Consider the following 15311-nt stretch of genomic DNA (forward strand, 5'->3'; position numbering starts at 1 on the left):
CGCGCGGCCGGGGGCGGAGCAGCGCTGGAGGCGGCGGTGGCTGGCCTGCGGGGTGGGAAGCCTTAGCGGGCCCCAGGTAAACGAAGTGCTGCGCAGTGCTGTCCCCGCCGCCCGCCGCCCTCCGCGGAGCCATGGAGATCGGCACCGAGATCAGCCGCAAGATCCAGGGTGAGGCCCGCGTCAGCCGGCACCTGGTGAAGGCGGGAAGCGGGGCCTCGGCGGGCGGTTGCCAGGAGTAACGAGGTCGGCGGGCCTGGCCGGGGGCGCTTCTCGCCCGGGCCACCTCGGTCCTGGCGCGGCCACGGCCTCGGAGAGCGCGTCCGGGCTGCGGCGGGCGAGTTACCCCCAGCGGCGCGGAGAGCGGTCCCGGGTGGGCCGCCGGGGGTCGAGGCGCCTCCCCGCCCCCACCCGGCTGCGGAGGGGCGGGAGGCGAGGCACCGGCGAAGTCGCCTCAGCGCTGCCCGGGTGTCGTTTTCCTGGAGCCGCCATTCTCACGTGCACATTTGCTCTTTTTCCCTTAGAGTGCCATTAAGGGGAAATTGCAAGAATTAGGAGCTTACGTTGGTAAGTATTTTGTTGTCGTTGTTGTTAGCCGACTAGAATTTAATTTGCAGCTGCTTGAATTTTAGTGAGTGCATTTTCCCCCCATCGTACTTCTGACATTCTGTTTTCTGCTTTCTACTCTTCTTCAAATCTGATACTCCCTGGTTACTTTCCCGTCATTTTATTGAACGTTCTTCTTTGCAACCTTTTTTCCCCAGCCTAATACAGTAGTTTGAAACAGTGTAGCTTCCTCCACTAAGGTTCTTTCCTATTTCCATTTTCTGGATTTTATTTTATTTTTCCTTTTGTTACTTTCCTCTTGACCTTTATTTTCAGAACTTTTACTTTGGACATGAATGTTTGATGCTTCCTGGCTTTTGCCCTGGAATGGCTCAGTGAGTTTTATCTTTAGATCTCTTTATCTTCTTCCAAGTGTTTCTTCTTTCTTGCAACAATAAAGGGTTCTCTTTCTCCCTGTTCTTTTATATTGAATGTTTACTCTGGGTCAGGCTTTGTGCCTATTTTATTTATGCGTGTGTGTGCGCGTGCTTATATATGCATTAATATGATAATCCCCAGGAGAACACGGAAAGGTAAGTGGTAATATCTCCCTGTACAATCAGGGGCAAAGTTTTATGGATTTAGTCTGTTGACGTCAAAGCTGGTACTTCCTATAAATAATTGTTACCACTTAGGACAGCATTCTCAAAGAGTGTGAGACCCTAAGGATCTCTGAAGTTGAAACTACTTTCATATTAATACTAAGAAGATACTTGCTATTTTCACTTGGATTGTGGAAAAGCAGTGGTTGGTAAAACTGCTTGTTTTTTTAGCCTGAATCAAGATAGTCAAGCCAGATTCTATCAGAAATCATATTCAAATCCCTATTTTCCCTACTTGGCAGTTTACAGAACAGAAAAAGCTAGTTTCTCTTTAAGTGTTTTTTGTTTTTGCCGTACTGAGGATTGAACTTAAGGGTACTTTATGGCTGACCTACATCTGTAGTCCTTTTTATTTTTTATTTTGAGAAAGGGTCTCACTAAGTTGCTGAGGCTGGCCTCAAACTTTCAGTTCTTTTGCCTCAAACTCCCTACTTGCTGGGATTTCAAATGTATGCCATTGAATCAAGCAGTAAAAATATTTTTTAAATCTAGGCCTTTCACTCCATCTTTTTAATATTTTGCTTTTGCAGAAATAGCAGTGCTCATAAAGCACTTCTGTGGTAGAATAAACAATGGTGGTTGTTTTAAGGAAAGGCATGTGTATGATTGAGTTGAGAATTAAACTAATCACTTTTTTTTTCTTTTGAGGTACTGGAGATTAAACCCAAGGGTGTTCAATCATGGAGCTATATCTCCAGTTCTTTTTATTTTTTATCTTGAGACAGGGTCCCACTAAGTTGCTGAGGCTGGCTTCATATTTGTAATCCTCCTGACTCAGTCTCCCAAGTTGCTGAAATTGTAGGCATGCATCACCAACCCTGGCTTAGCCACCTTTTTCATGAGGCATCTTTAAATTTTTGTGTGTGTTATTAGTGCTGGGGATGAAACCCATGATCTCATATTTGCATGTGCTTTACCACTGAGGTGCATCTTTAGCCCCTCATGTTAACATAAAGAACTGATAACTGGTTACATGTACTTGAGTATTGGCAGACAGAAGAAAAAAGAACTGTTGGTCTTTGATGCCAGCTTGAACTTTCAAATGAAAATTGGAAAAATTTGAAAAAAATTTGCGTCCATGAACCTGATTTCCAGTACTAAAACAATTTCTCGTGAAATTTTAGAGATTTTAATAAATATTTATATGTGTGTATGAGTGTGTTTTTCAGTATGGGGATGAACCTAGGGACACTCTACCACTGAGCTACATCCCCAGCCCTTTTTTAAAATTTTGAAACAAGGTCTTGCTGATGTACAGAGGATATCCTAGAGCTTACCATCCTCCTGGCTCAACCTCTTTGAGTAGCTGGGATTCCAGGTGTGCACTATAAGACCTGGCTACAAGTGTAATTTTTATATATATAATGAAATGTATCAACATGTTAGTGATTCTCTAGCTCACTGAACCAGTATTTTCCTAGTGATCAGTACATAATGTTAAATAAATTCATTTGGGTGTCCTTAAAAGCACAGGCTCAATCAGTGGATTTTCTTGTAATAGTGTAAGAAGGTATTTGATGTAGTTTTAGATTTCATGTTGCTGCTAACTTTTAGTAAATTACCATTTGTTGAGTTTTAGTGTAGTATAACAGAATAATATTCACATTATTTGTGAAGGTTGTAGAAATGCAAGTGTGTATTTATGTGACCCTAGATTTTCTTTATATTCTTCCAAGTGAACAGTATTAAAAGAGATTAAATGAAATAAACTAGATGCTGGAATCTACTGGTCTTTTAAAGTAGATGTTAAAGAGATTTAAAATATAAAACAAGAGCACTCTTTGCATTATATTTTTGTTTTAGAAACTAGTTATTTTAATAAAAATGTTATTTATGTTAGTATAATTTGGTTTGTTGTTAATATGTAATTGATCTATTATAAATGAATTAATAGACAGTTCTGGGTGTGTTGGTACATGCCAATTATCCCAACAACTTAGGGAAGCTGAGACAGGATGATCACAAGTTCAAGGCCAGCCTGGGCAACAGCAAAATTCTGTCTCAATATAAAATTTAAAAGGAGCGGGGAATATAGCTTAGTGATAAATTAAAGTTTGAGAGTTCTTAGTTTATGAATTGCTTACAAATTTAAGAAATTATTTGTTGTTGGGATTGTTAAGACTTTCACTGATGAGAAGATGAAGCTGAACCAGGATTTATTTATTCTTTTTCATTCAACACTTAATGGATGCCTGGGGTGAACTTGTTTTGGCTCAAAAATAGAAATCCACAGAAAACCTAGTGATAAACTTTCTTAATTCTAACATGTGAAAGCATAAACGCATTATTTTTTCTCTTTTTTTAAAGAGAGAGAGAAGAGAGAGAGAAATTTTTTTAATATTTATTTTTCAGTTTTCGGTGGACACAACATTTTTATTTTATTTTATGTGGTGCCAAGGAGTGAACCCAACGCCCCGCGCATGCCAGGCACTAGCGCGTTACTGCTTAAGCCACATCCCTAGCCCACAAACACAAACACATTCTTATTGAGCCAAAATGCAGTGACCTTTGATCATTTATCAGATTGTAATTAAAGAATTCTGAGCCTGTTAAAAATCTTGTTGTAACATTAATTCATATGATACATAATAATAATGTCTTCTGTAGTTTTTCAAAAATATTTTTATATTGTTACATTTGTCCCTGAACACAGTGCTGGGGTTGAGGTGATAGGTAGTAGTATTCCTTTTACAGGTTAGAAAATGGAGTCTTGAGGACTACATAGAACTTGTCAGTAGCAGATTTTAGATCAGGGAGCTCAGGTCTTCTGAGTTCTTACTGTTTCTGTGCTATTAACTTATTTTGTGAACTAAAGATTGGGTTGGAGTGCGCACTCCTAGAACTCCACCAAAATATGTCCAAGCAGTTTATGTGGTAGTACAGCTTTCTCTGTCTCTGCCTATTTCTTTTTTTTTTCTTTCTCTTTTTTTTTAAGGGGGGGAGGGGGAGGGTACTGGGAATTTAACCCTGAGGTGCCTTATTGCTCAGCTACATGACCAACACTTTTTAAAAATTTTATTTTAGGTTGGTGCACACCTGTAATCCCAGTGGCTCCAGAGGCTGAGACGGAAGGATTGCAAGTTCAAAGCCAGCCTCAGCAAATGTGAGGCACTAAACAACTCAGTGAGACCCTGTCTCTAATAAAATATTTTTTAAAAGGTCTGGAGATGTGGCTCAGTGGATAGGCACCCCTAGGTTCAATCCCCAGNCACCCAGAGTTAGGGAGGGATGACTACTGACTTCAAAGGGTTCAATTAGGGGAGCTATGGTTTGAGGCCTGTCTCACAACAGAATTCCCCTAAAACCAAATCGACTTATTACAGGGAATGGGGCAGAAGGACTAGAAAAATGACTTTGCAAGAGGGAAAAACAAAACAGTAAAGTGCTAGTAAATCAGATGCTTACAGGTTGTGCTGAGTGTTTTGATGGGAGTCAAAAAATAACACACACGCACACCCTCTTTTCTAGAAATTTTCCAGACCAAGAAAGAAGTAAACAAGTCTTTCATATGTCACAAAGTTACCTTTCATTGTCTGTTGCTGCAGAGTGAGTAACAGACAAATACTACCAATTTGCTTCTTATTTTAGGAACTTGCTTTGGGGACATAACTCCCAAAAGGTCAATAAGACAGATGAACCCAGCTTAGGAGACAAGATTGCAGAGGAATTGGAAAGAAGTAATTTAGGGTTGAGATACACCTTTGCTACACACCCCACCCCGCCACTTGCTAGCCACTTGACAATTTCTGAGGCTACAGGAGTCATGGGGAACATCAGATTTGTTGTCCTTGGGCTATGCCTCACCCCACCCCCTAACAATTAAAGTCCTTAAGCAGTACTGAAAGGGCAACTCCCAAGGGCCCACCTCTTGCAATGTTTGGGTATTAGGCTAAATCCTGCTTTGTGGCAGTAAGCCAGAAAATGTCCTGTGAAGATCAGCTGCCTCCAGAATTCCTGATAAGCTCTTGCTTGTACACTCTCCTCCAGTGTGGGCAGGACAGAGGGAGATGAGGGTAAAACACACAGCGGGAATGGGAGCCCAGAGAGTGCAGGATAGGTAGCAATTACGATTCTTAGGTTCTAGAGGCCAGCTAGACCCGGTGTCTTTATTCCATACATGTCTGCAACATAAGGGCCCTACAGCATTAAGAATCTGGCTCATTCGGAAAAGCACCCAGAAGTGTGGTTTCAATCCTTTCCCTGGTTAGAGTTGAATGTTCTCAATACATCTCACCAAGGGGAAATAGATCTCACAATTAGTCAGTCCGGGAGATGAGAGACTATCCTGGCAACACCTTTGCTGATACAGATTGTTAAGTAGCCCCAGCTACTCCGAACCATTTATGGTTTCACCTACTAGTCTTTCCAGACCACAGATAGAGTGAACTATGAGTTTCCTCCCAGAGTTCAATGGGGACTGGCTCTGTAAATTCAAAGTTCATCAGTACTAACAAGAAAGAAGATCCAAGATAGTGTTAAGGATTACCCTGACCTTCACCTAAAGGCTCCCAAAATACAGCTTAAGTAAAGGTTTCCTTAACATAAGTCAGGTGCCCTGAAGCTCCCCAGATGATATTAAGGACAAAAGTGTCTTGACAAATTTGACATCCCATGAGGTACAACACCAAGTTCTGTTACTCTAGAGGAGGATTATCAGGACCTGGGGACCCTCTGTGGGGCTGGATACAAAACAGAGCTGCAGATTCATGTTAGAAGAGTTCTGGTTTCACCTGTCTCAGCTTCAGATTTACCCTGGTATATGACAGATGCTGACAGCCACCTCCTTCCTGTCCCAAGAAGACTGTTCTAATTTCTGTCTAACATCTATGAAGGAAATTAGAATCAATATGCTGGAAGGAACAGATTTTTTAGAGTCAGTGCAGTCTCAGCACATCAATAGGGAATGAGTCAGGTCACCAATCTTTATGGTTCTGAGGAAGAGAAGAAAGATAATGATCCCTCCTCTTCTGGGGTCCAACACAATCTCTTGTATCACTTGCCTCTCATCCCTAAACTTTAACTAATAGGAAGTAGGAGCAAAAGAAGACATTTCAAAAAGAAAGATTAAAAAAAAAAAAAAGAAAAAGAAAAAAAAAGGTCTGTTTCTTATTCAAAGACAGGCTGGAAAAGAAAGAGAAGTTAGTGGGAAATCTTTCTCTCTATCCCTTTACAACTCAGAGGAAAAATGTATTTCAGCTCTCAATGAGATGCCTTCTCTTCTACTGCATGCCAATAAAACTCAGACCATTAGTCCAAGCAGCAAACTGCACTGCTCAGATTAGATCAGAGAAGAAAACATTGTGTGGTTGTTTAATTTACATTTATGAATCCCATCATTTGAAAAGGTAAAACCTTACAGGGATAGAAAGAGGTCTATGGCAAATGGCATATCTCATTTATAAGACAATGGAAACTGGTTGGAAGAAGGTGACTAGAAATGGAGGTTGCAAGGGCCATGGGAGAAGGTGAAAGTCGGGGGCTATGAGTAAGAAAGGAACTAGGAACTGTGAAGAGGTAAAATGTTTCTTGGGTAATGCTGGGAATTATTGGAAGCTTTAAGTTTCAGACGGGGATACCTAGAAGAGAATCAGCTGTCCTGGAAGAGGGGTTAAAAGAAAAATCCAGAGACAGCTAACCTTTCTAGTGGAAATGGATTGATACTCACAGGCTAAGAAATATACATATCCCATTGGAAGCTGGGGAGAGACACTAAGGTCATTGTTCTTCCTTTTGAACTGTTGATTTGTTAGCTTCATAAATGCTTGGAGTTTCTTCATCCCCAGGAAAACCTGATTTTCTAAAAAGTTTTTCAGAAACTAATTTCATTTATTATCTCGAAGTCTTCCTTTTTTGTGTAGTGCTGGGGATTGAACCCAGGAGCACTTTATCATTGAGCTACATTCCCAGACAGGACCTTGCTAAATTGCTGAGGCGGGCCTTGAACTTGTGATCCTCCTGCCTCAGCCTCCTGAGTCACTGGGATTAAGAGGTGCATGCCAACACACTCAGCAAGCCTTCCTTATATTCTATTTGGGGTTTATAACTTGCAGAATGTTAATCCAAATTTTTTTGTTAGATTCTTAATTTTCATTGTGTATCTATTCAGAAAACAACCCAAGATTTCCGTGTTTTTTGTGTGTCGTCGTACCCCCCCCCCCCCCCCCAGTATTGAGGATTGAACCCAGGGCCTCAAGCATACTAGGCATGTACTCTAGCCATTTCCCATCATTGTTTTTTGAGACAGGGTCTTGCTAAGTTGCCTGAACTCAAACTTGTGATCATCTTGCCTGAGCCTCCTGAGTTGGGGCTACAGCAATATGCAACTGTGCCTAGCACAACCTATGAATTACTAAGAGTTTTGTTGAGACATAATTGGCATACCTTAAATTGCACATAAAATTTGTAGTTTGGTATTTCTTGTCATGTATATATCCAAAACTTTCCTCACAAATCAAGATGATGAACATATAGGTCTGGGTGTTTAGCTCATTGGTAGAATGCTTGCCTATCATGTGCAGAGCACTGGGACTTCAGTACCATCAAAATTTAAAAAATCATCACCCCCCCAAAATTTTAGGGTCTGCTTTGTATCTTTCACTCACATCTTTCACTGCTCCTACCCTGTACTGAGGTCCACAGTAATTTTATAAAATTTTAGGAAATGCAAACTAATGCATGGCAATAGCAGAAGAATAGTCTGTTTGTATCATTGACATGAAGAAAAACTTTCAAGACTTTCAACTTGTCTGTTGACCCTTTCTGAGTTACCAGTAGTGGCTTGTAGTAGGTACATGCATAAACAAGCTCCCAGCTTCTTTACTATAATTGCTAGAAAGCAGTGGGAGCCTTTCTGATAGTACTAAAGAAAAACAAATCGACTAGTCCTTGTATCTTTTCATATATTGCATGCTTCCATGAAGTATTCTGACCTCCCTTTCCTTTTGTAGGTTGTGCTTTCTAAATATATTTTATATCTTTTGAACTGGACTTTTGATATTTTTCTTTGAAACAAGTGTATGATTATACTTCTGAAATGAACATTTCTCCCTACATAGAAATATGAGTATTTTTAGGTATGAAATTAATTTTAGTAAAGAAATATCCTTTTTGTTTGCTTGGTAGTGATTAGAGTTTCTGATAATGGTTTTTACCTATTTTTTATTTTTGGAGATGTTCTTTTTAAATGTTTTTCTTTATCTAGGATTTCATCCTCACTGTCAAGGTTATCACTAAGAGTATAAAAAAGTGAGTTGATGTTATTTAACTAATTATTATATATTTTTAGTGGTGCTAGGGATTGAACTCAGGGCATTCTTTGTGCATTCTAAACAAATGATCTATTGCTAAGCTACAATACTACTACCTCCTACCTAATTTTAAGATTGAAACTTTTAAGTTATGTAGTTTGGGCTGATTTTATTTTATTTCATGTTACTGGAAGTTTATTATACTAATTGAAGTCTGCCTTTACCTTCATCAGAGATAAAGGTGTTCTCCTGAAAAATGAATATTACCTTGAAAAATTAAAGACCAGAAAATTAAACATAATGGTTATTCTTTATAGAAGCTTTTCTAAAGTTAATGAACATTATTATTAAAAAGGTAACTTCAAGAAAATGGATGTATTCTCAAGATTAATAATAATATAATTCAGGATGTCTAGATTTATTTTTAAATTTTAATTGTTTTTATTTTATTTTATTTTTTTTAGTTGTAGATGGACAGTATATACCTTTATTTTATTTATTTTTATGTGGTGCTGAGGACCAAATCCAGTGCCTCACACATAGGCAAGTGCTCTATCATTGAGCTACAACCACAGCCCAGGATGTCTAGATTTATAACTAGGAATTCATCAGTTATTCCTAATTCCTATCCTTCTGATAATTGTAGAACTCGTGAGATGAAGAGGAAAAAATCAAAGCTCAGTTTTTCTATCTAACCTAATTCCAATAGATACTAATTCTTAAAGCTAAATCTATATGCTGAAGTACATCAACTCTAAATACAAATAATGAGGAAAACAAAAAAAATTTGATATACTTTTCCTTTTAAATAGATGAAGAACTTCCTGATTACATTATGGTGATGGTGGCCAACAAGAAAAGTCAGGACCAAATGACAGAGGACCTGTCCCTGTTTCTAGGGAACAACACAATTCGATTCACCGTATGGTATGTTTCTGAATATCTATGACTCAGAACAAAGCTTGGCAGAAGTCAGAGTAGGTGGAAAGAGCCCTTGACAGTTGAGTTAAGATTCAGTGTGGCAAAACAGTTTGCAAGGTATGAAAGCACTGGGTCTGGACCCAGACTGCCAAAGTTGATCTTGCTTTGTTGTCCATTTGTTTAATGGAAGTTCAAAATACCTGCTTTATAGAATGCTGTGACGGTTAAATGAACTAATACATGTAAAATGCTTATAGGTATGCCTGGCCTATAGGGTTCAAAATGTATCTCAGCTATAGTTGTTAGGTTTCTTTTATAAACTTTTACATACTAGCATTCCTTTCCCCCCATCCAGACCAGTTGAAAATACCAAATGTTGTTTGGACTGGCTTGGCTTCCTGCATTGCTTTTTCCAAAGTTGTTGTTTTTTTTGTTTGTTTTTTGTTTTGTTTATTTATTTTTTTGTGGTACTAGGAATTGAACCCAGGGGCTCTACTTCTGCTACTGAACTACATCCTCAGCTTTTTAAAATTTTTTATTTTGAGTCATGGTTTTAATAAGTTGTTCAGTTTGGCCTTGAACTTGTGGTCTTCCCACCTTAGCTTCCTGAGTCATTGTTGGTTTTTTTTCCCTTCAGTTTTTAGCTTTTTAATTTTTTTTTTTTTTTTAGAGAGAGAGAGAGAGAGAGAATTTTTAATATTTATTTTTTAGTTTTTCGGCAGACACAACATCTTTGTTTGTATGTGGTGCTGAGGATTGAACCCGGGGCGCACGCATGCCAGGCAAGCGCACTACCGCTTGAGCCACATCCCTAACCCCAGCTTTTTAAATTTTTTATGTATGCCTTCATTTGACAAAAATTTCACTCATCTTTGAAATATGAAATTTGTAAAATAAGCCTCTTTGTTTTTCAATACAGATTCCTCTTTTAATCTGGATTGTCCTTTTCAAACAATATACGTTTCTAGTTGAAAATACTGACTAAAAGCGTAAGTTTGAATTTAAGAAGGCCAGGTTGGAGAATAGGGAAGGGTAAAGATAGCTGAGAATAGAGGTAGGAAATACTCATATGAGGGCTCTTAGACTAGGAACCACTAGTTACAGAGAAAGTCACTGGGACAGAGTAGTGTGAGTACCTGGCTTGTTTAATTTGAATAACAAAAGACTTGGCAAATAGGAGACACTGAGGATGGAGATGATGCCCAATAACTTAGTACCTTTAAGCCAGATTGTCTTCACATTGTTTTTATCCTACTGGGTACCTGTATTTTTTACAGTTTTTGTGAAGCCACCTTGAAATTCTCAATATATTGTGCAATTTTGGAGAACATTGTTAGAGTACAGTGATCTTCAGATGGTACACACAGACACATTGCCCACTTTGGGCGACCTAACCAACTTATTGCAATTAGTCTTATTGCTTATGCCAAAAAAGATCATGATGCTTTTTTGACTGGGTTAATTATACCATTCTTTTTTTTTTTCTTCTGGTACTGGGGATTGAACCTAGGGGTGCCTATCCACTGAGCCACATCTCCAGACCTTTTAAAAAATATTTTATTAGAGACAGGGTCTCGCTGAGTTGTTCAGTGCTTTGCTAAGTTGCTGAGACTGACTGGCTTTGAACTCGTGATCCTCCTGCCTCAGCCTCCAAAGCTGCTGGGAATATAGGTGTGCGCCACTGTGCCTGGCGGAATTGTACCATACTTGAGTACTGATTTTTTTTTTTTTTTAATGTCTTTAGCAATCCAAGTATTTGTTTTGTTTCATAAATGTTTTTTATGACCTGATCTTTGGATCACTTTGGGTTTGAGTCCACCTAATCTAAGGTGGGACACTGAACTAGTAGATTCTTTTCCAGATTATTTGATGAAATATTCTAGACAATTTTCTTCCTTGGTTTGTTGGGACTGGGGAATGAAACCTCTGAGCTGCATTCCAGCCCTTGTTATTTTTAATTTTGAAGCAGGGTCTCACCAGGTTTCCCAGGTTGGCTTGAATTTGTAATTCTCCTGCCTCAGCCTCCTGAGTAGCTGGGATTACAGATATTCACCACTGTGCCTAGCACTAAACATATTTCTTAAATAAACATAATCATTATCTGAAACTGAATTTAAAATCAAATTAATTCAACTTTTTCGTCTTGCTATACATTCAATAATTCATCTTCTTTTTGGCCTCTTGCTTTCCTAAATGTTTATTAATACCAGCCACAAATAGACTATTCTGATTTTTTTGAAGCCTTCATAATTATGTATATGGGGACATTGGATGTGTCTGGGGTTCTTAATGAAGCAATATTATGAGATTTTAGTGTTTGGGGTTTATCTCTTAGAAGGACTGCAAGGCAGTTTTCCTACTAAATATTCTAAAATAGGTTATGTTAAAAGCAAGGTTGTGGCCTATGTTTGTTTACAGCATTAATATTGAAAATAATAGTTACATTGAAATGGTATATTTTGGGATCATTTATTAACTAGAATTAAGTTGTCCAAGAAATTGTGTAAGTTATTAAAATAAATGTAAACTGTTGTGCTGAGTGGGGCGGGGTTTGTGGCTCAGTGGTAGAATTTGTGCTTCACATGTGTGAGGTCATGAGTTCAATCCCTAACATTAAAAAAGAAAAATAACTGAATGCAGTGGCATACACCCCCAAATGCCATCAGCTTGAGAGGCTGAGTAGGAGGATCACAATTTTGAGGCCAGTCTTAGCAGTTTAGCAAGGCCCTAAGCAACTTAGCAAGTCCCTGTCTCAAAATATAAAGTAAGTAAAAAGAACTGGGGATGGAGCTTAGTGGTAAAGCACCCCTGTGTTCCATCCCTAGTACCAAAAAGTCCAAAAACTGATTAAACAGTTGTAACAATAAGCAGTATTAGACGTTTGGGATACTTAATTTTGTTTTACTGTAAGCACTGTTGAATCTTTAGTTCTTAAGAAGCAAGGTGGTATTTTTGGAGACCACTTGAATCATTTTTTCCCTTGGTTTTGATGACAGGGATTGAACCTAGGGCCTTGTACATGCTTCTAACAACTTCTAACTCTGCCAGTGAGCTCTCCCCCTATCTCATTGCCTTTATTTTTACAGAGGCTAGATGTTAAAAATTGTGAAGAAAAAAATTAATGATTTTTTTTTCAGTTGACTTCTATAGTATTTATAAAAAGCCTTTTTTAAAAGGTTGAAACTAGAAAGTTGATTTTAGTACCATTTATCCATTAAATGTCATATCAATATCTGAATATAATATCAAATTTAAAGTGGCATTTGAAACAAAATTTTTCTTAAGGGAGGCTTTATTTTTGTTTTTGTTTTTGTTTTTTTAGGCTTCATGGTGTATTAGATAAACTTCGCTCTGTTACAACTGGTAAGATTTATAACATTGAGGTTTTTTTCGAATTCCTGCTTACTCGCATATGCTTCTAAAGTACTACTGCTTCAGGAAAAAACCCATAACTTTGCAAACAGTGGCTCATTTGAACTTTGTAAGGAAACACATTTTTCTGAATGTAAGAACAGTGAATTTATTGTAGCTCAGAAATAATTTAAATGTTTGGTGGGGAGCAGTGCAGTTAATCCTAAGGAAATAATCAGATGTGTGCAAAAATTTAACCTTAAAATGTCTCACTATCGTATAATTGAAAATTACTTAAAAACCCAGTAGTAATAAGTTATTATATTACTGTGTATGGAATATTAGCTGTAAAACAATGTGGAATAATAAAATGAGGACAATGTGGAATAATAAAATGGGAAAAATAAAATAATAAAATGAGAACAAAATATGTATCTTAGTTTTTGAAATGGGTATGTATACCTTATCAAAACATCACCTTTGTGGTAATTGGTGATTTTTATTCATATTTTAAAAGTTCTCTACAATAAACATGTATTGCTTTTGAACTGGTGATGGGAGAGGAACAGATTTTAATAAAAGTCAATTACAAGGACTATGTATTTTTCTTTCTAGAACCCACTAGTCTAAAGTCTTCTGATACCAACATCTTCGATAGTAACGTGCCTTCAAACAAGAGCAGTTTCAGTCGGGGAGATGAGAGAAGGCACGAAGCTGCAGTATCTCCCCTTGCCATTTCTAGCAGTAGACCTGAAAAAAGAGATTCCAGGGTTTCTGCAGGTTCACAGGAGCAGAAAACCACTAATACCAGGTAAGAGTTGTGTATACACCTGCTATGGGAGATGAGTGTATGTATGTGGTATTTACATTATTTTTTTCAGATGCTGTTTTCAGCAATTTTTGCTGAATTAATGAAGTAATTGTTAGCAATTCTTAGGATAAAATAATAGATAAGACCTAAATATGGTTACCTTTTGTTTAAAATATAGTAAATCAAAGTTTAAAGAAAGAATGTCATTTTGAAGTAGTTTTGAATAAGGGAGTATCTATTTTTGCTTGTGAAACATTTTTAATATTTTTTGAAGATTTGGAGATAATGGCTCTAATTTGATTGTAATATGTCTTGCTTTTTAATAGACAGACTTATGATGAAGGAGCTGCAACCCGACTAATGTCAACAGTGAAACCTCTGAGGGAGCCAGCACCCTCTGAAGATGTGATTGATATTAAGCCAGAACCAGATGATCTCATTGATGAAGACCTCAATTTTGTGCAGGAGAATCCCTTATCTCAGAAAAAACCTACAGTGACACTTACTTATGGTTCTTCTCGCCCTTCCATTGAAATTTATCGACCACCTGCAAGTCGAAATGCAGATAGTGGTGCTCATTTAAACAGGTTGCAGTTTCAGCAGCAGCAAAACAGTATTCATGCTGCCAAGCAACTTGATGTACAGAACAACCGGGTGTATGAAACAGGACATTTGTGTGAACCAGAAGTGCTTAACAATTTAGAAGAGACTTATAGTCCCTTCTTCAGAAACAACTCAGAAAAAATGAGTATTGAGGTTTGTATGTATTTGTAATTCTGACTTGTTAGGCCACAGTTTGGCAACTAAATGCATATTGTAAGTTTATTTTAAATTGATTTTTCTGCTATTCAACATGTTACATCAGTCAAATTTTCCTCTCCATGGCTGACTCCTAGGGAGATTTTATACTACATCTGTATACCTTCTTTGGATTTCTTTCATTTGAGTTAGCTTATAATTTTGGGTATTTTGGGTCAATTTTAGACAGTTTTTGGTAATTGCTAACCCAAGTAACCCCCTTTTATTTCTTCAGCAGTGCTTTGTGCAGCTATTATAAATGAATGTAGAGCTCTGAGTTTTGTTTTAGCTGAATGCTGGGTATTTTGAGGCAGTGTTTATATTTTTATAAGAAATGGGGAAGTACCCTGTGAATTCTCAATATGATTGTCTTTTTCTTAAGATGTTTTGTGAAAGAACTTCATTATTTTCTGAGACTAGGTAAGCATAAACATATCTGATTGTAGGATGAAAACTTTCGGAAGAGAAAGTTGCCTGTGGTGAGTTCAGTTGTTAAAGTAAAAAAGTTCAATCACGATGGAGAAGAGGAGGAGGAAGATGATGATTATGGCTCCCGAACAGGAAGCGTGTCCAGCAGTGTATCTGTGCCAGCAAAGCCTGAAAGGAGGTACCTGAACATAGCTGTAAATTAATCTTTAACTGTCTAGTGGAGTCTTCTGGTGGCTGTTTTTTTTTTTTTTTTTTTAAAGTTGTACTGGAATAAACTCAGGGCCTTTTACATGCTAGCCAAGTGCTCTATTATTGAACGTATACCCCAGTGCCTTCTAGATTTCTTGAAGAGAGTAATTATGAAAATAAATATTTAATGTAAATCACATGTAAGATTTTTCCATTGGCTTTTAAGAAACACTTAGGTAAATGAGAGAGAACTTGCTTAACATTGAAGAGAATTGTAGAAAACATAAAAAAATAATTGGATGAGAGAAAAAAACATCAATCCAGCTAAAAGGCTCCAGTCTAGCTGCCCCCCCCCCCCCC

The 15311-nt window shown here is 37.9% G+C and overlaps 1 protein-coding gene across 12 annotated transcripts in view; it reads left to right on the forward strand.

Moving 5' to 3' along the window:
- Positions 1 to 6: 6 nt before the first annotated feature.
- Zc3h14 (zinc finger CCCH-type containing 14) overlaps positions 7 to 15311 on the forward strand; it is a 54652-nt gene continuing 39347 nt past the window's right edge. For 10 of the 12 annotated variants that reach the window (XM_015494615.2, XM_015494631.2, XM_015494647.2 and 7 more), the window contains exons 1-7: positions 7 to 168; positions 522 to 564; positions 9265 to 9379; positions 12696 to 12736; positions 13340 to 13535; positions 13862 to 14291; positions 14780 to 14940. In XM_015494615.2, the coding sequence (XP_015350101.1) occupies positions 9288 to 9379; positions 12696 to 12736; positions 13340 to 13535; positions 13862 to 14291; positions 14780 to 14940 (920 nt within the window). In that variant the 5' untranslated portion in view covers positions 7 to 168; positions 522 to 564; positions 9265 to 9287. Of the gene's footprint in view, positions 169 to 521; positions 565 to 8406; positions 8451 to 9264; positions 9380 to 12695; positions 12737 to 13339; positions 13536 to 13861; positions 14292 to 14779; positions 14941 to 15311 lie in introns of all 12 variants that reach the window. The other 2 variants (XM_048799147.1, XM_015494638.2) reach the window with 2 other exon arrangements.

The sequence above is a fragment of the Marmota marmota genome, unplaced genomic scaffold (assembly GCF_001458135.2).
Source record: "Marmota marmota marmota unplaced genomic scaffold, marMar, whole genome shotgun sequence".
Lineage (NCBI taxonomy): Eukaryota > Metazoa > Chordata > Mammalia > Rodentia > Sciuridae > Marmota > Marmota marmota.